Source organism: Aotus nancymaae, unplaced genomic scaffold, assembly GCF_030222135.1.
Source record: "Aotus nancymaae isolate 86718 unplaced genomic scaffold, 86718_ANA_hifiasm-v0.15.2.pri h1tg000003l, whole genome shotgun sequence".
In the NCBI taxonomy this organism is placed as follows: domain Eukaryota; kingdom Metazoa; phylum Chordata; class Mammalia; order Primates; family Aotidae; genus Aotus; species Aotus nancymaae.
In genome coordinates, this window is record NW_026988414.1 from 9,939,580 (window position 1) to 9,964,116 (window position 24,537).

General features: G+C 42.2%; 1 protein-coding gene across 3 annotated transcripts in view; it reads left to right on the forward strand.

Annotated features, from left to right (window-relative positions):
* Positions 1-24,537, forward strand: part of TTLL11 (tubulin tyrosine ligase like 11) — a 275,995-nt gene that overhangs the window by 29,799 nt on the left and 221,659 nt on the right. Inside the window, exon 2 of one of the 3 annotated variants that reach the window (XM_012458208.3) lies at positions 21,115-21,211. The exons of 1 other annotated variant lie outside the window; for it this stretch is intronic. In XM_012458208.3, the coding sequence (XP_012313631.2) occupies positions 21,115-21,211 (97 nt within the window). Of the gene's footprint in view, positions 1-21,114; positions 21,212-24,537 lie in introns of those variants that run through there. One more of the 3 variants, XM_064378341.1, reaches the window with a different exon arrangement.

The following is a 24,537-nucleotide window of genomic DNA, read 5'->3' on the forward strand; positions in this document are numbered from 1 at the left end:
GATTTGACTTCTTTGAACCTTAATTTCCTCAGCTGAGTGATGGAGGATAATAACCTCCACCTCAGAGGATGATTGAGAGATAATGTTGGGACAGTCCCAGTGGTACTAATAGGTATCCAACAATGTTATAACTGTGACTATTAATACTATACGGATTATCTTTATTATTACTGTGTATCCCAGTTTTATTGATTAGCAATGTATTAACATGCACGTCATAACAAATCTGCATAGTAGAACAGTACATCCCACCCGTAGTTCCTTTCCTCAAAGGCAAGCCACCTTAAGCAGTTTTCTTGATATGTTTCCAGAGATATACATGTCTAGGTATATACTGTATAAATAGCCCTTTTTATGCACCTAATGCTTTCATATAATCCACTCAATTCTGTACCTTTTATATAATTTAGTAACATAAGTTAGCTATTGTTTTACATCATTATCTATTGATTTACTGCATCCTTTTTGATGGCTACGTCACATTCCATAATACAAGTGTACCATCATTTACTTAATTAATGCCCTATTGACACACATTGGCTATTTACAGGGTCTTACCACTGTATGTAACACTGCAATGACCATATCCTTGTATATACGTCTTTGTGCACTTGTGTAACAATATTTGTAGGATAAAAATCTAGGAATCACACCATGCATTTAATTCTCTTCAAAACTAAGTTATAAAATTTGGAATGTTTCACTCTGATAACTGTTGTGAAGAGAAAGAATTAGGACTTGAGATTTGGCTTGTCATGAGAAGGTGGGAGATTAAGTACATTGTTTACATTTAAAGTCTTTTGCTCAGCACCATGGCTCACACCTGTAATCCCAGCACTTTGGGAGGCCAAGGTGGGTGGATCATGTGAGGTCAAGAGTTCGAGACCAACCTGACCAACAAGGTGAAACTCTGTCTATACTAAAAATTAAAAAAGCAATTAGCTGGTCATTGTGGCAGGTGCCTGTAATGCAGCTACTCAGGAGGCCGAGGCAGGAGAATCACTTGAACCTGGGAGACAAAGGCTGCAGTGACTTGAGATCACACTCCAGCCTGGGTGACAGAAGAAGACTCTGTCTCAAATAAATAAATTTTTAAATAAAAAACCTTTTGCTCATACAGACCTTTATATTGTCTTCTCATGGTGCCTTGGGTTCAGATTCTGCAGCAGTAATATTGACAGATTTATAAACCAATTGAAACCTACTCTTACTGCCAGAGATCATCTTCCCACATAAATAAGTTGTCTACCAGCTTTCCAAACCCCACACCTGTCGAAGAAGTCAGATTCACCATAATAGAAACAAAATGCATCTTTTCCTTTTGTTTTGAGTGGTAGAGAAGCAAACACATTTGGAGACTTTTCTGTTTTAGGGAGTTTTTATAGGTTATTTTATGAATTTTTGCAAATCATTTGAAGTGCAATTATTATTCCTGTTTTCCAAACAGAGAAAGGGATGGGTGCACAAAGGTTGAGTGACTTGCCCAAGGCATGCAGAATCAGGATTTGAACTCGAGTCTTGATGTCCTTATGGTATGGTCAGGCTCTGTGTCCCCACCCAAATCTTGAATTGTAATCCCCATAATCCCCATGTGTCAAGGGAGAGACCAGGTGAAGGTAATTGGATCATGGGGGATGTTTCTCCCATGGTGTTCTCATGATAGTGGGTGAGTTCTCATGAGATCTGATGGTTTTATAAGGGGCTTTTCCCCTTTTGCTCAGCACTTCTCCTTCCTGCCGCCTTGTGAAGAAGGTGCCTTGCTTCCCCTTCCGTTATGACAGGAAGTTTCCTGAGGCCTCCTCAGCCATGCCGAACTGTGAGTCAGTTAAACCTCTTTCGTTTCTAAATTGCCCAGTCTGGGGCAGTTCTTTATAGCAGTATGAAAATGGACAAATACACCATACTACTCTGGGCTTAATTAGGGGATTCAGCAGAACTTTCCTGGTTATCAAATAAGTTTTACCTATTGTGTAGACATTTGCTGATTTGCAGTGCTTCTTAGAGATTCTGTGGCCTCGTTAAGCTTAGTGGAGAAAGGGAGTCATGTCTGTTATGGCCCCAAGCTTGGTTTTTGGCATACTTAGTCTTAAAGTCATGGATCCAGCAAATTCTCAGGTGACTAGTCCAGTCTTTACCGTCAGCTCTGCTGGTTTCCATCTTTCCATGGTCTCCACCCCTTAGTTCCAAGGCCAGATTGCTGTCGGTATGACCCTGGACTCTGACTCGGTAATTTTTTTTGTCCTTCCCTGTTGTCTCCCACCCTACCCCCAGCATCTTTGATCAAACTTCTCTTCTTGTGTCTTCTGTCTCTTAGTGAAGGGAAATCATTTAAAGCACTTGCTAAATTGGATGACATTATTATTACTAATGTGACCTACAAACCCTACCACCACCACCATCACAGCACCACTCTGCTCCCCAGTCCACCAGCCTTTGAGCTGGTGTCACTTCAGTCTGTGGTCTGCTCTCATTTTTGGAACCTGGGTTCAGTTCTTACAGCTCCCAGGAAATCTGTTACCTAAGAACAAAATTAGCACATTAACGCTCCTCCTCCTTCCCCTCCACCCTCATTTAAGAACTTCCTATCTAAAGAACCAAACTGTAATTCAATCCACTCTATTCTAGGAAAGGCTTGTTTTTCTACAATATGGCTTAGAATCAGTGCTTTGTGCCTGTGAGTCTCTCTTTTTAAGATTTAACATGTCTTTATTAACTGCTGATTGCATATTAGCACAGTCCCTCTCTTACTGGGCTATAAGTTCACTCTTGTTTTATTATTCATCGACAGACATTTGTTAAGGACCTGATAGTGTTGGGCTACCCGCTCCATTATCTGACCTGCTCCTCAGAATAAGTCTACGATGGAGTTAGTCATTAGCCCCATGTGCAGTTGGGGAAGATACAGCTCAGAGAGGTTCATTAACTTATCTATGTTTGTCTAGTAAGTGGTAGGTCTGGGATTTGAACCCAGGTTGTTTGGATTCTAAATCCATAATCTCTCCTAGCTGAAAACCAAGGCTTGTAGTTTCTTATTATCTTGCTGCTTCTGGGAGTCTACTCAAGTCCTTAATTAGCGATGACTCCAAATTAGTAGTGTGTTACTGAGCCTCCTGGAGTGGGAATCAGTTTTGTTTTGACAGAAGTCACATAACCTATACTAAGAAGACATTACTTAATCTAGAATGAGGGGCTGTAAAAAACCATAGGAAATGCGGAAGAAAGGAGGGGCAGCATTTTTATTTGACTGGCTGGCTGATTGATCTCTAGAGGTTTTTATTTTTCACCCATTCCTTTTCTTCTTGCAAGGGTAAATTACTTCAAGGAACTCTACCCAGTTCTTAAAATTGGCCAGGAGATTGCAGTTAAGTAAACAAATGTTTTGAGTTTTAGGCTTCCTGAAGCCATAACTTATCATCTTCCAAACTGGTCTGATCCTAAGAATCACCTGGAACATTTGTTAAAATTTGATTTGCCAGTAGGGGTGGGACCCAGGGACTATTTATTTATTTTTTTAACAAGCCTCCTTAGGTGATTCTTCTGATCAACTAGTTTGGGAGACACTGAGTGCTGTTGCTGGGAATTTGGTCCCCTTTGTGGACCATCCTTTTTGGAATTGAAGCACCGAGGCTCACATTGTATTACAGAGGAGGGAACGTGAATTCTGGAGTCAGAGAGCACAGGACTCAGAACCCCAAGCTGCCCTCTTATAAATTGGGTTAATCCTGGGCACATAACTGAATGTTCTAATCTTAAGACCTCTGTGTGCTGTTTCCTCTGCCTAGAAAGAAAAAATTGTTCTCCTTTCTCTCCCAACCTCTTCCCTCCTCCTTTGTCTTCTTTTCAACTTTCAGGGAAGCATTCCTTGATTCCTCCCAAGCTGGGTCACTCATAATTATTTTTGTAATGAGTTCTTGTGTCTTTCATTCCCCATTAGACTCTAAGCTCCACAAAAGCAGAAACCATGGCTCTAATGTTTATTATTGCACATCCAACACCCAGCACGGTGTAGTGTGAATGACTCAGAGTCTTAATTTATTTTATATGTAAAATGGATAAATGCTATTTATCAACAGGTGCATAGGGAGATTAAAATACTGAGCATGAGAGCAACCAGTAAACAGTAGGCATCTAATAAATGTTAGTGTTTGCCTTCCTTTGAGGAACTCATTTATGGTTATTGTGCTGAATAGAGTAGATTATAACCAAGGATTTAAGGGTCTTTGCTTGACCCACTATCCTAAAAAGCTTCCAGTATTCTTAACGTTTTAGAATTTAGTCTTCTTTTTCTCCCCCATCCCCAAGTCAAAAGAATGTTTTTCACTGTCTTTTAACTTTGTTCTGGTGACCCTTTTTGAGGTCTTTAATAATTTTAATTGATTTCCTGTGGATAGCATATCTTTAAGATTTCTTTATTCAGTTTGGTGCTGAGAAGGAAAATGAGATAATTGTCGATAGACTTTAATATTTTAAGATGATTATGGATGGCAGAATGGATTTCAAAGATAGCTTTATGGAATCTTTTTTCCTGGAATTCTTTAGAAGAGAATAAGAACATTGATGTGTGAGGAGTCTCTCTAATCCATTATGAAATCCAGGCTGATATTAAGTGAACTAAATTCACAATTTTATTGTTTCCTAACACTTAGGAATACCTTTCAGATACATGACTGCCTTTCACATTTAAAGTGTATGAGAAGGACTTGCTATTAATAGGCTCTTTCTTCCTTACATTGGCAAAAGGAGGCTGCCCCATTGCTAGGGTGACCAGCTGTCCTGGTTTGCCCATGACTGAAGGGGTTCCTAAGACACTCGACTTCAGTTTTAAAACCAGGACAGTCATGGGCAAACTGGGATGAATTAGTTGGCCATCCTATTCTTGGAGAAAGAATTGGATGAATTAAGCATTAGCATTTTGTTGTTGTTGTTTTAAGAAACATGGGAACCATAAGAAGTTAAAATTGCCTTTAAGAAATTCTGTGAAAGTTTTTGAAAATTAATTTTGCTTTTAAAGCTACTAAACTAAATACAGATGGCCTTAAATAAATGTAATGGCTTTTTCACCATTGTAAGTATCATCACAATGATAGTGATTTCAAAATAAATAGTATTGTATTTTAAAATGCAATCCTATCTTTTCTGTACCTGAATGGCTACAGCTAGTGACCTGTTTTCTAGCATTACTGATATGTTTTGCATAGTTCATGTTTTAAGTATTTTCTTCCAGTTAAAAATCAACAGTAGATCTGATGTTATCATATGTGGATTATAAAACAGGTCGATTTTGAAGTTAGGATCTTAACTCACATAAGTTGTATATTATTTAAATCTCATAAGATAAAATTTAAAATTATTTTAATATGTATTTATGCCTATTTTATTCCTAAAAAGTATGTAAAATGGCTTTCAAAAAGATACACATTATTATAAGTTTTTGGTTTCTTAAAATGTAGCTAAAAAATTTAGGGCAAAGGATCAATTAAGATGATATAGTAAGATAAACTCAGGTCAGGTGTGGTGGCCCAGGCTTGTAATCCCAGCCAATCCCATCCTTTGGGAGGCCGAGGTGGGAGGATCTCTTGAGCCCAGGAGTTCAAAACCAGCTTGGGCAAGATAGCAAGATCCTGTCTCTACACAAAATAAATAAAATTAGCCAGGCATGGTGGCATGCACTTGTAGTCCCAGCTCTGAGAGAGGATGAGGTGGGAGGATTGCTGGAGCCTGGGAGGTCAAGGCTGCAGCGAGCAGTAATTGCACCTCTGCACTCCAGCATGGGTGACAGAGTGAGACTTCATCTCTTTAGAAAAAGAAATCTGGGGAAAGTTAATATCTAGAAATGCATAATATATCACACCTGTAATCCCAGCACTTTGGGAGGCCGAGGTGGGTGGATCACCTGAGGTCAGGAGTTTGATACCAGCCTGGCCAAGATGGTGAAACCTCATTTCTATTAAAAACACAAAAGTTAGCCAGTTGTGGTGGTGGGCACCTGTAATCTCAGCTATTTGGGAGGCTGAGGCAGAAGAATTTCTTGAACCTGGGAAGCGGCAGCTGCAGTGCGCCAAGATCATGCCATTGACTCCAGCCTGGGCGACAGAGCAAGACTCTGTCTAAAAAAAAAAAGCACAATATAAAGATCTTGCACAGTTTTTATGATGGGACATAGATTTGATTCTGAGCTTTCTGGTTGCCAAGGAAAAACAGAAATGTACCAAGTTATAAGTCATATCTATCAGATGAAATAGAAGATGTTGAAGAGAAGTCTGTCTTTTCCTAGCACTGAGGCTGGGAGAAACTCCCCCAGAGGGCTTCATAAAGGAGCCCTTGTGTGATGTGGTGGATAGCATCCTCCAACAGCCTCCTCTAAACAGTGCAGTGTCATGGTTTTGTATGAGATCAAGCCCTCAGTGTGCTCTGAGGTATAACAACAAAGTGTCCATGAGATTAGCTGCTTTATTTAATACAGTGGGATGTGCCTGGGATGAGCAGGGAACAAGAGAAACCAGTTACACCATGGTGGACTCCTGACCTAAAGAACTGTGAATTAATAAATAGGTGTTGTCTTCAGGCACCACATTTGTATTAATTTTTGTGTGCAGCAATAGAAAGTTAATACGGGTTATGCATTTTTTTCTGGATCACAGAGCATTAAGTGCACATGTGTACATGTCTGCATGTCTGTATTTCTCCAAGAAACTTCGAGCTTCTCTAGGATTGGAGCTGCATCTGATTCATCTCTAGAGTCATTTTGGCTGGGTTTGTTCCTGGCACTGCCACTTATGAGGTTGAAAACTGAGGCAAGTTACTTTACTGCTCTGTGCCTCAGTTTCCTCATCTGTAAAATGGGTATGATAATAGTATTTACTTCTAGGGTTGTTAGGAGTTTTAAGTGACTTTATACGTTGGAAGTGTTTAGAGCTATGCCTGGCACATAGTAAATGCTCAGCAAACGTGGTAATAGTGGTTTTATTTTATATCCCAGCACTTAGCCTAGTAGCTAACACATGCTAGGCCTTCAATTAATGTTTGAAAAGTGGATGAATTAATCAGGGCTACAGTATTTCTTCTAATCATTATTTGCAATAGGATACAGGCTTTTCCAAAGCTAACTTGACTGGCTCAGTTTCCTCAAATGCACTGAGAAAGCATCAGATTTATCACAGCATGGTAATGCAGAGGTGTTTAAGCCAGTCCCAGAGTGCTTAAGGACCTGCATGCTGTGGAAGCTGACTGAAAGCATACGTGGCCTGGCTCTGCCTTAATAGACCCTGTCAGCTGATCAGGGTGACACACACTTAATGCAATTGCCTCATTATCTGGTCATCAGGGAAATGCCAGCTGTCATTGCCAACTGAGCTGGGCCGTCAGTCAGTTTGTTCTGAGTTCATTAAGTAAATTAAAAGGTATTGCTTAAATACTTAGTAGAGGAATAACAGCTCTCATCTCAAGGAGCTAGTGAAAGCACTGGATTTGGCCACAGCTATTAGCTGTGTTGAGCTGTGAAAAATGAGAAGATTTGGAACTTACAGCTCAACGTCAGAAACAAAAGAAGACTCCAAAATTTGATAAAGATGCCCATATGCACTAGCCGCCTCTCCCATCAAATTTGGGCAGTTATTGCTGATGATACCTTTTAAAATTCTAAACAGCAGAGTGGACTCTCCCTCTTGCAGCTGAGAGCTGGCCTATCCCTCTTGAAACTGGACCACACTGTGGTCATATATTTCCTTTCCCCATTGGTGAGGTAGACATGAACATTATTACTAAATCCTTGGCTGGGGAAATGGAGGACCAAACCTGCACATGACAGCTGTAGGCTTGAGCAGTTTCACATTAAAATTGGTCTTGAGGCTTATGGATTCCGGCTTCACTGAGTTTCCTGTCTGTTGCAAGGTCCTGTGGGCATGCTTTTCCCGCTCCACATTGAGCTACATGCTATTCATTTGTCTAGCATCTGTTTCGTGCCTACTCCCTCCCAGGCACTGGGCTAGGCACCAGCAGCATGGGGATCATTAAGGTGTCCCAGTCTCAAGGAAACTTATGATCATGCTCCCTCATGGTCCCACGCCTAACCTACCTTCCTGGCTTCTAGACTTGGCAAATTCACCTCACCTTTGACATTTCATCCAAACCACACCTTTCCTTCCAGTGGAATAACTCACTCTGTTTCATGCTCCTGTAGCTCTGTGGCCCTCATCTACTAGAATATTTACTAATTTGCATTATCATTGGTTTACAAGTCCATCTTGAAGACAGGATTGAACCTTACTGTTTTCTGAACCCCCCAGTGCCTGACATTGAGTTGATGCATAATGAAGTTTGCTTGAATGAAAGACCTAGTTCATAAAAGGGCATAACTATTCTTATGTAAGGTATGTGGGAGGGTGGAGGTGGGGATGGAGCCAGAGAATAAATGTGCTTTTTAAATATCTCTTTTGCCACCAGAGGGAGAGATGTGTTTATAAATATCCCTTTATGTAAGCCTTTAGGTTCTGTGGTCTGGAAGGCCAAAGAGAAGCTCAGGGTCTTTCCAAGTGACTTCTCAAATTTTTAAGATGTTTTCACTTCAATTAAAAGTGGATATGACTGGCCAGGTGCAGTGGCTCACACTTGTAATCCCAGCACTTTGGGAGGCCAAGGCAGGCGGATCACTTGAGGCCAGGAGTTTGAGACCAGCCTGGCCAACATGGCAAAACCCTGGCTCTACCAAAAGTACAAAAATTAACCAGGCTTGGTGGTGGGCATCTGTAATCCCAGCTGCTCACTTGGAAGGCTGAGGCAGGAAAATCGCTTGAACCCGGGAGCCGGAGGTTGCAGTGAGCTGAGGTCGTGCCAGTGCACTCTAGCATGGCAACAGAGCGAGATTCTGTCTTTAAAAAAAAAAAAAAAAAAGAGTGGATTTGAGCTTGAGTCATGTCACCTTACAGCAGATCACTTTCTTTTTTCCCTGGAACACTTTGTCATTTCTCGTTCTTTCTCACTGGAGGTTTAGGAGTGGTAGTGGGGATTTATTCACAGATTCAAATCTACAGGCAGTAAAATGCTGTTCTCCCTGGACACCTTTAATACAATAGTGGGATTTTAAGCAACATTTATTCTTGGCGCCAACTGTCTAGGGCATCTGAAAGGAGTCTCCTTCCCTTCCCACCTCTGGCGTTTTCTCTTTCTCAGTAATCACTCTGGGAACACATCCATCCATTCATCACTTCTCTTCTCTATGATTCCTCTATGAAGCAGACACATGCCCTTCTTGCTTTGGCTTCTCTCTACTCCAGGTCCTGAATTTCCAGTTCCTGTGGGATACCTCTGATTGATGTCCTGTTGTCCCCTCTAGCTCAGTTCTTCTAAAAGTTATTTTTTTTCTCCTGTTTATACTCCCATTCCCAACATGATTGCATTAGTGGTTCTGTTGGGCACTGATATCAAGAGGTGAGGCTTGGCATAGGCAGAGGCACCCTGGTGGAAGATGCAGTGCTTTGAGTGGGAATGCTTTGGCAGTCTGTTCAGCACTCTGGAGAGCTCCTAGGTGGGGCTGGGTCCCTCCCCTGACTCTTCTCAGGCAAATGGGCTTAGGAACTCAGTACATGCTCCATCATCACTGCAGTTCTGTGTTAAAGGAACCTCATTCATTTCTCCTAGGCTCAGTTCTGTGGGGCCTAAGTATTTAATGGGGCTGGGTTCTAGTTCTTGTTCTACCACTTCCTGGATGCAGTACCAGAGGGGTAAATAAACCAGTTATTTAATTGCTCTTAATTTAGGTTTTTCACTTAAAGTGAAAATAATATATGTACCTATTTCATAGTGTTGGTGTGAGGGTGAATTGAGATAGCACATGTAATATACACAGCACATAAATAATAGTCACCATTTTCATTATTATTACAGAAATTATCAGTACAATAATATTAATTTTTGTTAACATGTGATTGTATGACTTGAGGCTCTTGTGGCACATCTCTGGGAGATTCAGGCTGGCTTTTGGGATTAGGAGGAGCAAATGAATTTGGAGGGAGGCAGAGCCCATTGACCTTTAGTTAGTCCTCTAGGAAACCTCTTCTTTATCCCTTGGGTACATTATTTTAGCAGCACTAGATACGTTGGGCTCAGCACAAGTCATTGTCAGTTGCTGGAAAAGAAGAGCAGGGCCTTGTCGATTTGCAGAATGGGAAATATCCTGCATGTGGCAAATGGGGAAATAGGCTTGAAGAGGTCTGTGAATGCCTGAGGTGGCTCAGTGAGTTAGTGGCCGAAGACAGGACCGGCTCCTTGGGCTCCTGGGGCTCCTGGCTGCTCTCTGCTCAGTCTTTGTCCATGTGGTTTGCTTCCTCCTGAGGGAAAACCCTCCCTCCCCAGTCTTTTGGTAACTTCCTTTCTTTTTCTTTTAAACAAGAGTCAGTTCAAATAGCTTCTGCCTCTCCAAGCCTTGGTTGCGCCTTCTGTGAAATGGGGATATGACAGCTATATACAAGGTGGTGCGGAGCTCTGACTCGAAATTCGACAGCATAGGCAAAAAACTTGACTTAGTTGGTGACTGTAGGCATTATTTGTCTGACTTGTCCACTGGTTCATTCATCCTCCTTTGTTCCCTGTGATGGTTAATACTGAGTGTCAACTTGATGGGATTGAAGGACACAAAGTATTGATTCTGCGTGTGTCTTTGAGGGTGTTGCTAAAGGAGATTAACATTTGACTCCGTGGGCTGGGAAAGGTGGACCCACCCTTAATCTGGTTGGGGGCCATCTAATTAGCTGCCAGTGCAGCTAGAATATAAAGCAGACTGAAAAATGTGAAAAGCCTGGACTGGTTTAGCCTCCCAGCCCACATCTTTCTCCCGTGCTGGATGCTTCCTGCCTTTGAACATTCCAAGTTCTCCAGCTTTGGGACTCGGACAGGCTTCCTTGCTCCTCAGCTTGCAGACAGCCTATTGTGGGACCTTGTGACGGTGTGAGTTAATGCTTCTTAATAAATTCTGTCTTTCTAATAGTTCTGTCTTTCTAGAAAACCCTGACTAGTACATCCCCTTTTCAGCTTTGCCTCTCCCCACTAACCCTCTGCTCCTGTGTGTGGAACTTCTGAGCATTCCCTGAGCATACTACCTGTCTCAAAGGCATGACTTGCTTATGTGTTGAATAAATGAATTTATGGGCTGGCAACACCATGGTGCCTTTAGACCGACATTCTGGTGGGACTTGTTATTGAGGAAAGTACTGAATTGGCCTGGGTTCCTGGTTAACTGGGGAAAAGCTGCCCTAAGAGAAGTCAGGTGTGACTTTGGATAAAGTCATCTGATATCCTGGATGGGAGGTAAGTGTTGCTGACATGGAAACCTGATTTTCTTTGTTTCCATTTCAGTTAATAAACCATTTAAAGTTTTGATGTGGAAGAGTCTGAGTAATTTGAGGCCTAGTGGCGAATTAGTACAATTTACCAACTGTGAGGAAGGAGAGAACTGGGAGATTATTGTTGATAATTTGCAGGGTATAATGGAGTTAATTTATAATTTATAATTGATATTGGAGCTCTTTTCCATAGGCTGAATTATGATGGAATGGAGTAAGAGTCATTTAAAGAGATTATTTTGTTGTTTGTGTCACCCTTATGAATTGGAAAGTGGAAAAAGAACATAGTGGTAAATTGGTATCTAATCTTTTCAGAGCTATTTGCTAAATAAACTGGAATTTTAATTAAAACTGCAAGCCAAGGTGTAAATCACTTTAGAAGTTTGTGAAGTTTTTCTTTTTCTCTTGCCTAATAATATAATTACTACTAATAAAGATTCTTTATGGGTGGGAAATTAGACAGCAGAATAAATAGCTGGAGGAGATTGCTATGGTACACTGAAATTATGAAAGGAGCAAGGTTATCTTCCTCTCCTGCTAACAGGGTTTTTTCTCCCCATTGTTAAATTGTCTGGTAACAATTTTGATCTCATTAAAAGTATTGCAATCACAAGCGGAAGCAAGGTGGACGATGGGCCTCACCGCGGCTCTTCCAGCTTTCATTCATATGAGTCAATTATAATGAATGGCTTTAATAAAAAATACAACATGCTTTGGTGATTAACTCAGTGAAGGATGAATGGCATGCTTACCCGGGGTATCATATTTGCAATAACGAAGAAGAAGTGAACAGGAAAAGGAAACTTCATAGATCACAAGAATTGCTACTTTCCAGCAAAAGGTTGTTAATTACTTATCCTCTTGCGATATTTATTGGCTCTATTAGAGGATGAGTAATCATTGTGTTCCTGGGAAACCCACTGGAGCCAGACAGCACCTTTATTACATTGGAAAGCTCTTCAGAATGCTAGTTATCCCTGTAGGAGCCTCTCCCTTCAGATTCCCGAACAACTAGGAACCTCGAATGACTAGGAACCTGTTGGCGGTGAGAGAGGAATATAGCCCATGGGCAAAAGGGAAGGGGCCTGTGAAGTGCATGGACTGTCAGAGCAGTCCTTGCACATGGAGCCCATGATTGTTCTTACTCCCCCATGCCTTCCCCTAGCTCTGCTCCCTGTGCATACTTTTTTCTGGGCCCAGTCATCCCCCATGCTCCCTCCCCTTTCTCCCAGCCTTGGCTGGCATCCTCATAGTCCTGGCTGCTCTCAGTCTCTCTCTACTCCTCGTCCACCCTCCATTCTCCCCTGGTCTGACATAGCCCTGCTTGGGCACTGGGCACTTTGCACATAGACCTGCTTGAGCACTTCCTTCACCTGCAGAGTCAAGCTCCAGCTCTGCAGCTTGCCCTGTGAGCCCGCAGTGATCTGTGTGGGCTGCGTGGACCTCTCCAGCTTTGGCTGTTCCCCTGCCCTCCCAAGCTTCAGGCATGGGGGACATCTCTGCTGTCCCAGACTCCCCAGTTCATGTGCACTGATCCCTCTGCCTGATTTCCCTTCGACTCTTCCTTTGCAAAGGCCTACTTCACGCCCCCTCCAGTGGCCCCTCCTTGGTTAAGCTTTTCTCATCTAGACCAGAAACCACTGCTCCTCCCTCCAGACTCTCACACAGCACTCTGGCACGTGGAGTGCATTTGCAGATCTGTCCACATATCTGCCTCTACCCCGACCCGGCTCCTGGAACCCTGGTGACTGGAGCCATGCTTGATGGACTGTTTTTCCTGAGGTGGGTTTGTGGAGAGCCAGCTTCTGCTTTCTCTGCCATCTGGCATGTCTAGGGACACTTCCTCTCTGCCTTTCTCACCAAGGGACTTAATTAGGCTAACAATCCAGGAGGCTTGCTCTCAATAATCTCTAATTGGACTAATTTAACTTCCACTGTCTACCAGGCCGTTCACAAACAGACTTTCACCTATGCGGTTGTTTTCATCTTTACAACATCCCTGTGAGGGAGGCTCTGCTGCTCATCTTTCTCAGATGATGAAACCAAGGCCCTTAATAGTTGGCAGGGCTGAGATTTGAATCCAAGTTCCTGACCTCGAGGGAAGGAGCCTTTCTGCACTTGTGGGCTTTCTCCAGAGGTTGTGTGCCTACTCATGGAGACTCACATTGCTTTAATACCCTGATTGTACCATGTGCACATTTAAACTTAGGCTAGTCCTGCAGTACCCCCATCTCCTAGCTCTTTTGGGTAATAGAAAGATGGGTGAAGGAGGAGTTTCAAAAAGTCTTATCAGCCAGTAAGTATGAGGTGAAGAAGGATAGGAAAGAATGGAAGAGAAGAAGGAAGATAGCGTTTTTTCAACACCTACTGTCCATCAAGCATTGTGTGTCAGGCCCAGAGCTAGGTGGTCCAAACATATTATTAATCCTTGTGGTGACCCAATCAAGTTGATGTTATTTTTCCCATAGAGAAACAGGCTTGAAGTTGCTCCCACAGGTAGGCTTCCCCACCAGCCCCATCCAAAGACACTGCAGTCAGGAAGCTGTCTGGTCCCTCGCCAGCATGGGGAAATCTTTTCTTACCTGCCCCATTTTCCATAGGCGAGAGTGAATCTGGCATTTTCCTGACCCCCTCAGTTGGGGTGGATTTCTCCTCCGGGGAGCAATGCTTTTCACTGAGATGTGAGAAGCAAGTCAGAGAAGTGAGTGGGCCTCCCTTTTTCAGGCCTGAAAGGGACACGCCTCCTTTTGATGTGCTCACATTTGGCAGATAGAACTGTGTTCCATCCGGTCACACCCTTCAGGATTTTATCAATTTCCACCAGTATTTTCCTAGTTGGTTTGTTTTCTTGATTGAAGAAGGCTAATGGATTTTTTTTCATCCACTCTTGAAGGGGAGTTACTTAGTCCCTTCTTTGTCTTAATTGGCCTCTTCTGGACTTTTCTGTGCTGTTTTTCTTTTGTGATTTTTATTGTTATGGATTCTTTCTAATTTGGTCTTGAGGTCTCTGTGCTGAGTGTGGCCACAAGCCAAGATAGCCACTCTCTAGGAGAGCCCTGACCAGGGGAAAGTTAGGTTTGGGTGTGTGTCAGATGAGACACAATGAGGAGGTGAAACAGAAGAAATTTATCATTCAGAGGATCCAGAGAGGTTAGGGGTACTGACTGCGGACCATCTGGAAGTCTGGAGGGGACAGAGAGCTCAACCAGTGAATGGGAAGTAAGAGCAAGTGAGTGAGCATGAGAAAGAGACAGAGAGAGAGAGAGAGGAGAGAGAGAGAGACAGACAGACTGACTCTGGTGTTGGTGATTAAGTTTTGTTGTGGTCAGCAGCTGTGTGTGTTGGGTTTTGGGTCTGCGGGATGAGCAGCAAGCAGGCAGTGTCACAGCCACATGGGAGGGAAAGTTTTAACTAGGCCAGAGGTGATGTGGTATGACTGGGTTTCAGATAACTTATGCCAGGCCACAGAATGGATGCCATGGTAGAAACTGCAGGGTATTAAATAAATTTATTGCATCTTCTTTGAAGTGTTTGTCACAACTGTCTGCTGTATGTACTCATTTTATCCATCCATCCATCCCGCTTAGTTGAACTGAAGGAGTGCAATCTTTGGAGATAAACCAACGTAGCTTCTAATTCTGGGTTTGTCAATTATTAGCAATGGGATTGTATTTCTTCATCTGCAAATTGGAGGCATTTATGTAAGATACCTGGCATATAGTTAAGTACTCAATAGTAATTATGATATTCATTATATTATAAGGATATATTGATCTTAAATTCCTTCATTCTCAGAACATGTTCTTTCTCTGGGACCTTGCTCTAAAACTGAAAACTGAAATGATGCATTCATTATCTATTGGTGTGTAAAAAATTTCCCCAAAACTTAGCAGCTTAAAACAAAAACATCCATAATCTCACACCATTTCTGAGGGTTAGGAATCTGAGTGTGACTTAGGTGGGTGGTTCTGGCTTAGGCTTTTTCATGAGGCTACAGTCAAGCTGTTGGGCAGGGCCGCAGACACTGAGTACTTGACTGGGGCTGACGGATCCACTTCCAAGCTCACTCACATGGCTGATGGCAGCTGACTTCAATTGCTTACCATGTGAGCGCCTCCTTAGGTATTCCCAAAGCAAGGGGGAGTCGGGAGACCAAGCCAGAAGCCATAGTCTTTTTTTTTCTTTTTTTGAGACAATCTTACTCTGTCACCCAGGCTGGAGTGCAGTGACATGATATTGGCTCATTGCAACCTCTGCCTCCTGGGTTCAAGCGATTCTCCTGCCTCAGCCTCCTGAGTAGCTGGAATTACAGGCATATGCCACCACACCCAGCTAATTTTTGTGTTTTTCATAGAGATGGGGTTTCACTATGTTGGTCAGGCTGGTCTGGAACACCTGACCTCATGATTCACCCACCTCGGCCTCCCAAAGTGCTGGGATTACAGGCGTGAGCCACCAAGCCTGGCCAAGCCATAGTCTTTTTACCAAGATATCTGAAATATCAGAAGTGACGGCTCATCACTTTTGCTGTATGCCATTGGTCATCTAGACCAAACCTGTGACAATGTGGAAGAGAACACACAAGGGAATGAATTCCAGGAGGCAGGGATCACTGGGGACCATCTTGGAGGCTTCAGACCACAAATGGGGGAGAGGTTAGAAAGAAGAATAAAATGTCTCTGCCCTGAAGCATTCTGTCAGGTCAGGGAGGCAGTCATGTAAACATAAATGCCCTGTAAGGCAGTGGCTGTACTACCCGCATCAACAGAATACCAGGGGGACACTGGCGAGAACTCTACTAACCTGCCTGAAGGCATCATGGAAGGTTTCCCAAGTGCAGGCACCCCGCAGTGTCCTTACTCAAGAGCTGTCCTAATGATACGTGATATTTGGTTGGCGTCTTTTTAAATTGAAGTTACTTGTTGAAGTGATTTCCTTGGACATTAAAAATAATAACCTGTTTCATGTAACAGCAATGTATTGTTTGCAAAGTACTTTCCCATGTGCTATCTCAGTTCACATAACAGCCCTGGGAGGTGGAAAGGTTTTATTGCTATTGTTTTTCTCTGTTGTGGCTGAGCTGTGAAAGCTTACAGGGGCAAAGTCACTGTGTCAGAGTCTCTGAGTGGGGCATGGTGGGTTGGGGCTTGAGCCAGGGTCTTGCTAGTCCATGCTTGGTGCCTTGGCCACCACACCTTCCCTGTGTTTCCTTTGAGTACTTCGGACCCCTCATCTTAGAGCAGCCATTTGGATCATTTCCCCCTGCAGGTGCATTGCACACAGGCTTGCTCATATCAAAGCTTATTTGCCACCTTTATCCTCAGTCACTTGAAATGCTTTCTGTTCATAGAGAAGCTTTATGAAGAAAATCATTCACAAAGGACAGAAATGTGAATTGTGCTTTCATCAGCATTAAGTGTGAAATTTCATTTTGCAAAATCCCCAGGGGGACTTGAACTTTCTCTTTGGGCCATTAGAAGAGGGACCGGAACATCAATTCCTTAAACACAGATTTGCTCAAAGAACATTTAACAGCTTCAGTTCTTGTTTGAATGTGACCATTTTGCAAGTTTGTTTTTAGTTCTTCTGGTCAAGAGGGAAAAGATTTCGGGTCCACCCAGGTGTATACTCTGGGGGAGGAACTTTTTTCGTGACAAAGATGGTAGCATGTAGGGTAGGTTAGTTACATGATTCATGTGTAACTAGTAAATGAGACTATAACGATCTTCAAAAAGGCATCTGTAGTGCTTAAGTGCATGGGACTTGGAATTGGGCAGACCTGGATTTGATCCTGCCTCTGCCCTTACTATCATACCTCTGTGACCTTGGGAAAGTTATTTTCTCTCCTAATGCTTGGTGCCCTCATTTGCAAATAGGGTTAATAGTAGCACCTATATCATAACCTTTATCATAGGTTTAATAGTAGCACCTTTATTGTGTTTTGTGGATTAAATAAGGTAATACACGTAAAGTGTTTAACCTATAGACATAGGAGTAAGCATTACCAAATGCTAATGTAGTGATGATGATGATGACATGTATTTGAGTGGCTGCTGTTTGTGAGTTCATTCATTCATGAAACATTACTGCAGGCATTGCTAACACTGGTATCTGAGAACAAGTAGGGGCCGTAGGGAGTCTTTGAATCTCCTAAACTCATGTGGAAGATTTTGTGCATGTGTGTGCTTTTCTGGCAAGAATCTCAAAGGAATGTATGACCCCAGAAAGGTTAAAAACAAAGCCTACAGTGTGCTGAAGACTTGGTATTAGGGCTACACTGATGATCCTGGGACTCTCCTTGTACTTAAAGAGTTTGCAAAGTGGCCAGGCTGACAGATGAATAAAGATGTTGCAGAATGGCCTGTGATGGGTCTAGCGACAGATGCCACAGACAAAGAGAACTGAGGGTTCATCATGGAGGTGGGGAGTGGATGGGCAAGCCCAGCCAGAAGATCCCAGGTGGAAGGATGACATGAAGAAACCCAGGCCACCAAACAATCAAGTGCTGTATCCTTAAAGGATTGAAAATAGTCACAGTGATTGTGCAAGTGCCCAAGAAGTAAGTGGCCCAACTTGAGGTGGACAGGCTGGTAGAGGGGAGTCTGTGACTTTACCATTTTGCATTTCCACCAGAAAGGAATGAGAGTTCCTGTTGCTCGACATCCTTGCCAACATTTGGTGTGGTCAGTGTTTTGGACTTTGGCCATTCTAATAGGTGTCTGGTGGTAACTCATTGTTATTTTATATACTCTTGGGTTACCATAACTTTGTTACAAGTTTTGACATCAGGATATGTGAAACCTCCAGGCTGGACGCAGTGGCTTACGCCTTTAATCCCAGTACTTTGGGAGGCTGAAGTGGGTAGATCACTTGAGGTGTCAGGAGTTCAAGATCAGCCTGGCCAACATAGCAAAACCCAGCCTCTACTAAAAACACAAAAATTAGCCAGGTGTGCTGGCGCATGCCTGTAATCCCAGCCACTTGGGAGGCTGAGGTGGAAGAATTGCTTGAGCCCAGGAGGCAGAGGTTGCAGTAGGAGCTGTGATCACACCACTGCACTCCAGCCTGGAACAAGACTCTGTCTCAAAAGAAAAAAAAAAAAGGAAGTGTGGGACCTCCACCTGGTTCTTTTTTTTTTTTTTCAAGATTGTTTTGGCTGTTTGGGGTCCCTTGTAATTCCATATGAATTTTAGGATGAATTTTTTAATTCTGAAAAAAAGTTATTGGGATTTTGGTAGAGACTGCGTTGCATCTGTAGATCATTTTGGGTCATATTGACATCTTGACAATATTAACTCTTCCAGTCTATGAGCATAGGATATCTTCTTGTTTATTTGTATTAATATCTTGGTTAATTTCTTTTACAAATACTTTATAATTTTCAGTGTATAAATCTTTCACCTCCTTGGTTAATTTATAAGTATTTTATTCTTTTTGATGCTATTATAAATGGGATTCTTTAAAAAATGTTCTTTTTGGATTGTTTATCATTATGTATAGAAACACAATTGATTTTTATGTGTTGATTTTGTATCCTGCAACTTTGCTGAATTTATTTATTACTTTTAATATTTTCTGTGAAATCATTAGAGTTTTCTACATATGGGATCATGTCATCTACAAACATAATTTTGCTTCTTGTTTTCAAATGTGGACACCTTTTATTTCTTTCTCTTGCCTATTCTGGCTAGAATTTCTAATACTATGTTGATGTTGAATAGAAGTGCTGAAAGTGGCCAACTTTGTCTTCTTCCTTATCATGGAGGAAAAGCTTTTAGTATTTTACCATTGAATATGATATTAGCTGTGTAAGCAGACAGTTTTTTTTAAAGGAGCTTAAAAAGAGGTAGGACTGTGAATCCTGGGACTTATTTCAAATTATGTCCTCCATATATCTAGCACCTAGCACAGTGTCTGGCATGTGGTAATTACTGAGTGAATGGATATGTTTTTAAAAATGGTAGTTTCTCAAAACTCAATGAACTAAAGTGCTTCTAAATGGAGGGGCAATCTGGTATTCATGAGGATGGGAAGGAATGGAGAGTGATGAAAACGATAAGAGTCATTGTGTTGCCCACTGACAAGGCGTTGGTTCTTCATTGTGGGCAACAAAGTCACTTTACCCTTTGCTTGGATAGCCTGCTCAATTCTGGTTATTTTCTCCCTCTCTGTATCAGCACTTAACAACTAGAAGAAAATAACATGTGTTGCATCTCTTTGTATTTATGACTACTGAATTAATAACTTATAGCTCATTGCATAAAAGGAAAATGAGCAAAATGCTATAAATTATAGATGGAAGTTGTTAATGTGAGTTGAGTGTACAACGTATGCCTCACTGTGCACAGTTTTGAACTAATGTGACTGATTTAAAGGACTTGAGTCTGGCTTCATTTTAATGTGGAATGGATGGACAGCACTGAGTCACCACCTTTTCATTAGTAAGGCTATGTTCTTCCATGGGACCTTGGTCCCTCAACTCTAAGTAGATAAAAATTCTTATTACCTATAGTCCTAGAATGGGAAAATCAAAAGATTTTTATTTAATGTGTCGGCATTTCTATTCGTGTGCACTTTTAACAAGCAAGCTCTGAATATGAACTAACATGGCCTCTCTTTTCTCCTTTAACAAGGTCATCCATCTGAGTTACAGATTTTAAAAATATGTTCATTAAATGCAGAGCTTGTTGATAACTTTGAGAAGCAGCAGGATGTAGTGGAAAGAACAGGCCCTTTTGTCTCAGTGAGAGATTTCCTGGCTGCAAATAATTGAAACTCTATAGCTTGTGCCAAACAGGATTTTAGAAGACCAAAAAGGTGTTCTCAGGATACAAGGCTTCTTACAGGCTCATGTGGGTCTGAGGCCACTCAGTCTAAGTTTCTAGGGCTACATGTTCTCATCTCTGCTTTCCCTCCCACACCTGCTCCTTTCTTGTCTCTCAGCAGACTGGCTGTCTCTGCTCCTGTGCACACAGCCAAGCACAGCTGCCTGGCTCTGGCTTTTTATCCCTGCCAGTTCAAGGGCTAGCAGAGGTTGCCTGGCATCTCTGATTTCCAGATTCCTGGAAGAGAGAATCTGGTTATCTCATCTTGAGTCAGATGACCACGCCTGATTTGTTCATTTATTAATTCAGGAAGTCTTTATGAGTTTCAGGAACTGTTATAGGCACTGGGATTCATCTTATCCACATGGAGCATGTGTGTGTGTGTGTGTGTGTGTGTGTGTGTGTGTGAGAGAGAGAGAGAGAATCTGCATGGAGCATGTGTGTGTGTGTGTATGTGTGTGTGTGAGGGGTGGGGGACTCTGAAAGCTTATCTTTGGGCTTGGTTGAGGGTTGTAATTTTCAGAGGAAAGGGTGTATGGGCTTGGAATTCGGATAGACCTGGACTCAGATCCTGGTTCCTCCCCTTACAGCTGTGTGTGATCCTTGGGCATGTTAAATTACCTCTGTCAGCCCCAAGTTTTGAATCAGCAAAATGGGAGTAGTCCTTTATAGGGTAGTTATAAGGATTAAGGTGAAGTGGTGCCTGCAAAGCCAGGAGTATAGTGTCTGCCACACGTAATCAGAGCTCTGCCACTTGGAGCAAGTTATTAAACCTGTCTGAATCTGTTTCCTCATCTCTAAAATGCGAAAGAATATTGCTTACCTCACATGCGTATTATAAGGATTAAACCATGGTAAGTACACCAGGGTGCCAGGAATTTGTACATAATGGATACTCAGTGTGATCGCTGCTCTTCTTATTCTTATTATGAGTCACAATTTTTCTCTTCTAGTTCCCATTTGGCCGACGCTTGCCTTGTGACATCTACTGGCACGGAGTTTCATTTCACGACAATGACATATTCTCCGGTCAAGTGAACAAGTTTCCAGGTATCTGCTATTATTGTCGACATTTAGAAATGTTTCTAGGGCCAAGTCTCAGGTACACTCTTCTACAAAAACATGACAGTTATTTTTGAGACCAAACTTGAGGACTCTTAATTGGGAATTGCTGTGTTCCCAGCCACTAAGGGTTTAAGGATTGGAGACAGGCTTTTAAAGAATCAAAGACAGGCTTTCTTGGTCTAAAGTCCACTGGTGGAAGAACATGGTTTTCACTTTTTGGGTTATACATATAATATGGGGTTCTAATGAGAGGACTATATTTTGAAAATGAAAAAAATAGAACATTTCACTCTTGCAGGAAATAAAAGTACAGAATTCTAGAAATATGTCATAGAAATGGGGTATCAACTTCCCTTTTCTTTAAGTATTATATTTGGAGGTACCATTTTTAAAACCAAATATATCAGTCTCCATAGTAAGTACTATAGGCTGCAGGTAGCCTCTGCCTTTTGCCTAATGACATCATCTCAGCAAGACTTACCCTATAAGGAGAAATCTTAGTGCCAGAAAAGCATCATAGCCAGCACTAAGATATCCCCCTCACTCCATTACCAACCTCCCAATACAACTTTTTTTATTTTGCATTTTAATCTCTACCACTTTTTTGAGACAGAGTCTTGCTCTGTCACCCAAGCTGGAGAGCAGCAGTGCAATCTTGGCTCAATGCAACCTCTGCCTCCCAGGTTCAAGCAATTCTTCTGCTCCCGAGTAGCTGAGATTACAGCCCTGTACCACCACATCTGGCTAATTTTGTATTTTTAGTAGAGACAGGGTTTCACCATGTCATGTTGGCCAGGCTGGTCTCGAACTCCTGACCTCAAGTGATCCACCTGTCTCAGCCTCCCAAAGTGCTGGGATTACAAGTGTGAGCCACCGTGCCCAGTCTCTTCATTATTTTTGATGGCTGAATGAAGAGGGTATTTCAGATGGTAGGACAGCTTAGGGAGAAGGAGCATTGGATTAAGCTGGGTATGATACAGTCAGAGGGTCTTCCACTTATTTTTTAAAATGTTAATATATTACACAGACCATATTACAATGCCATAATAAATAATTTTTTAAAAGAACATCACCCTGAATCCCGTTCCTCATTTAACAAAACAGCAATGGGAATATTTCCATATTTCCTCCCAATGTTGACTCATCCTTTTTGCATGGTTGCAGTCATAGTGTAGTTGCCTAAATATAAGGTGTTTTCTCTTAGCATTTTATCAGTTTTACCTATTTCAAAGAGAGAATCAATTTACTCTTTTTCCTTGACCTTCTATCCCATGTCTTTAATGAAATGTTGCAGAAAACCCAATAGCCATACATTATACACTGGTTAGTAGTTATGCCACATCCACTAGGGGTTTCCACCTAAGCATGCAGCCTTACAAGGTCACTACCATAGGCCACACTTGGCTCAGGTTCACTTAGAAGGATATAGGGGAGGAAACACAGCTTGCCGGCCAGTCAGTGTCAAGCATTTCTCTTCAGTGGAGTATTTGTGAGAGTTCCAGGGACTAGTCTCTGGCTCCTCAAGTGAAAGCTCAGGTGCAAAAGGACAAGATTCACATTGGTGGAAGTGAGTCTTTCTTGGTTCAGATGCCCCACAGGAGTCAGTATCTCTTAGAACTGCTCCATAGTATGGCTTCTAAGGTCCCAGCAAGGATCATATTAAGTTACAAGAATCATCTCACTCAGAAAAGCCTAGAGCTATGGCTTTCTACTAGATACTTATGCAATTTACCAATCAGGCATCATTTTAACCAGATGCCTAGTAATTCAGCTAACATTCTACCTTCATTGTTTTCTAGGGGAACAGAGAGAGAAAGTTAACCCAAGGTCAAATTTATCCTTAGAGAAGGAGAAAGGGTTTTGTTTCAGAACAAGAATGATTCTTGCAGCCAGGATTCCTGCACAACAGTTTAATGAGATAGCTGTTATTTTCTGTGTCTTGCTGTTCAGAAAAGGATGCTTTCTGATGCCACTTAAAGGACTTATTAGGATATTGGGAGGATACAGTTTGGAAGAGAAAACACTTTGAATGAGAACAGAGTTTCTAAGACGTGAATCATCAAATGAGGCTTCATTTGCATGTTCCCCATTTGCTCATGCCTCGTCTAGTGTCTGAGAGTAGGAAAGTAGCTAGAGATCTCCATTTGAAATATAAATTAGAAATATAGAATGAGGCCGGGCGCGGTGGCTCACGCCTGTAATCCCAGCACTTAGGGAGGCCGAGGCGGGTGGATCACGAGGTCAAGAGATCGAGACCATCCTGGTCAACATGGTGAAACCCCGTCTCTACTAAAAATACAAAAAATTAGCTGGGCATGGTGGCGCGTGCCTGTAATCCCAGCTACTCTGGAGGCTGAGGCAGGAGAATTGCCTGAACCCAGGAGGCGGAGGTTGCGATGAGCCGAGATTGCGCCATTGCACTCCAGCCTGGGCAACAAGAGCGAAACTCGGTCTCAAAAAAAAAAAAAAAAAAAAAAAAGAAATATAGAATGAAGTACCCCCAAAGGATGAGTTTCATTACAGGTGATAAAAGGATATTCATTCCAAAGAAGCAGGTTTGCCCCATCTCATATTCCACATGCCAGTGATTGGAACATAGACTTTTCCACTTTACTAACAGAAATTAATTAGTTCTAATGACAAAGCAGGCTCCTGAACCTCTAGGCAGAGAACAGTGTTGCCTCACCCTCTGCCCCATGAAAGGTAGTAATCCTCAGCAGAGGGATGATTCTAGAACAGCCTGTCCTCTGACACCAGTTTGTGCCCAGGCTTATCTTCTGTCTCTCATATATCCCGTTATTCTAAAATGCATTTCCTATGCATTGTATATTACTTAGGGTAAGTTCTAGTGGATATCCCAGGCAAGTATGCACACTTTATTTGCTGAATAAACTGAAAATGTTTGGATACACACATATGGAAGTGATTAATATTGTTTGTGTCAGCACACTAGATTTTAGTTACTTTTCTATGGGCAATTTCCTGGTTCAAAATACATTATTATGGGCTGGGCATGATGGCTCATAACTGTAATCCCAGCACTTTGGGAGGCCGAGGCAGCTGATCACAACGTTAGGAGATCGAGACCATTCTGGCCAACATGGTGAAACCCTGTCTTTTCTAAAATGCAAAAGATTAGCCGGGCATGGTGGCATGCATCTATAGTCCCAACTACTTGGGAGGCTGAAGCAGGGGAATCACTTGAACCCGGGGGGCAGAGGTTATAGTGAGCTGAGATCGCACCACTGCACTCCAGCCTGGTGACAGAGCAAGACTCCATCTCAAAAAAAACCCCACATTATTATATTTTA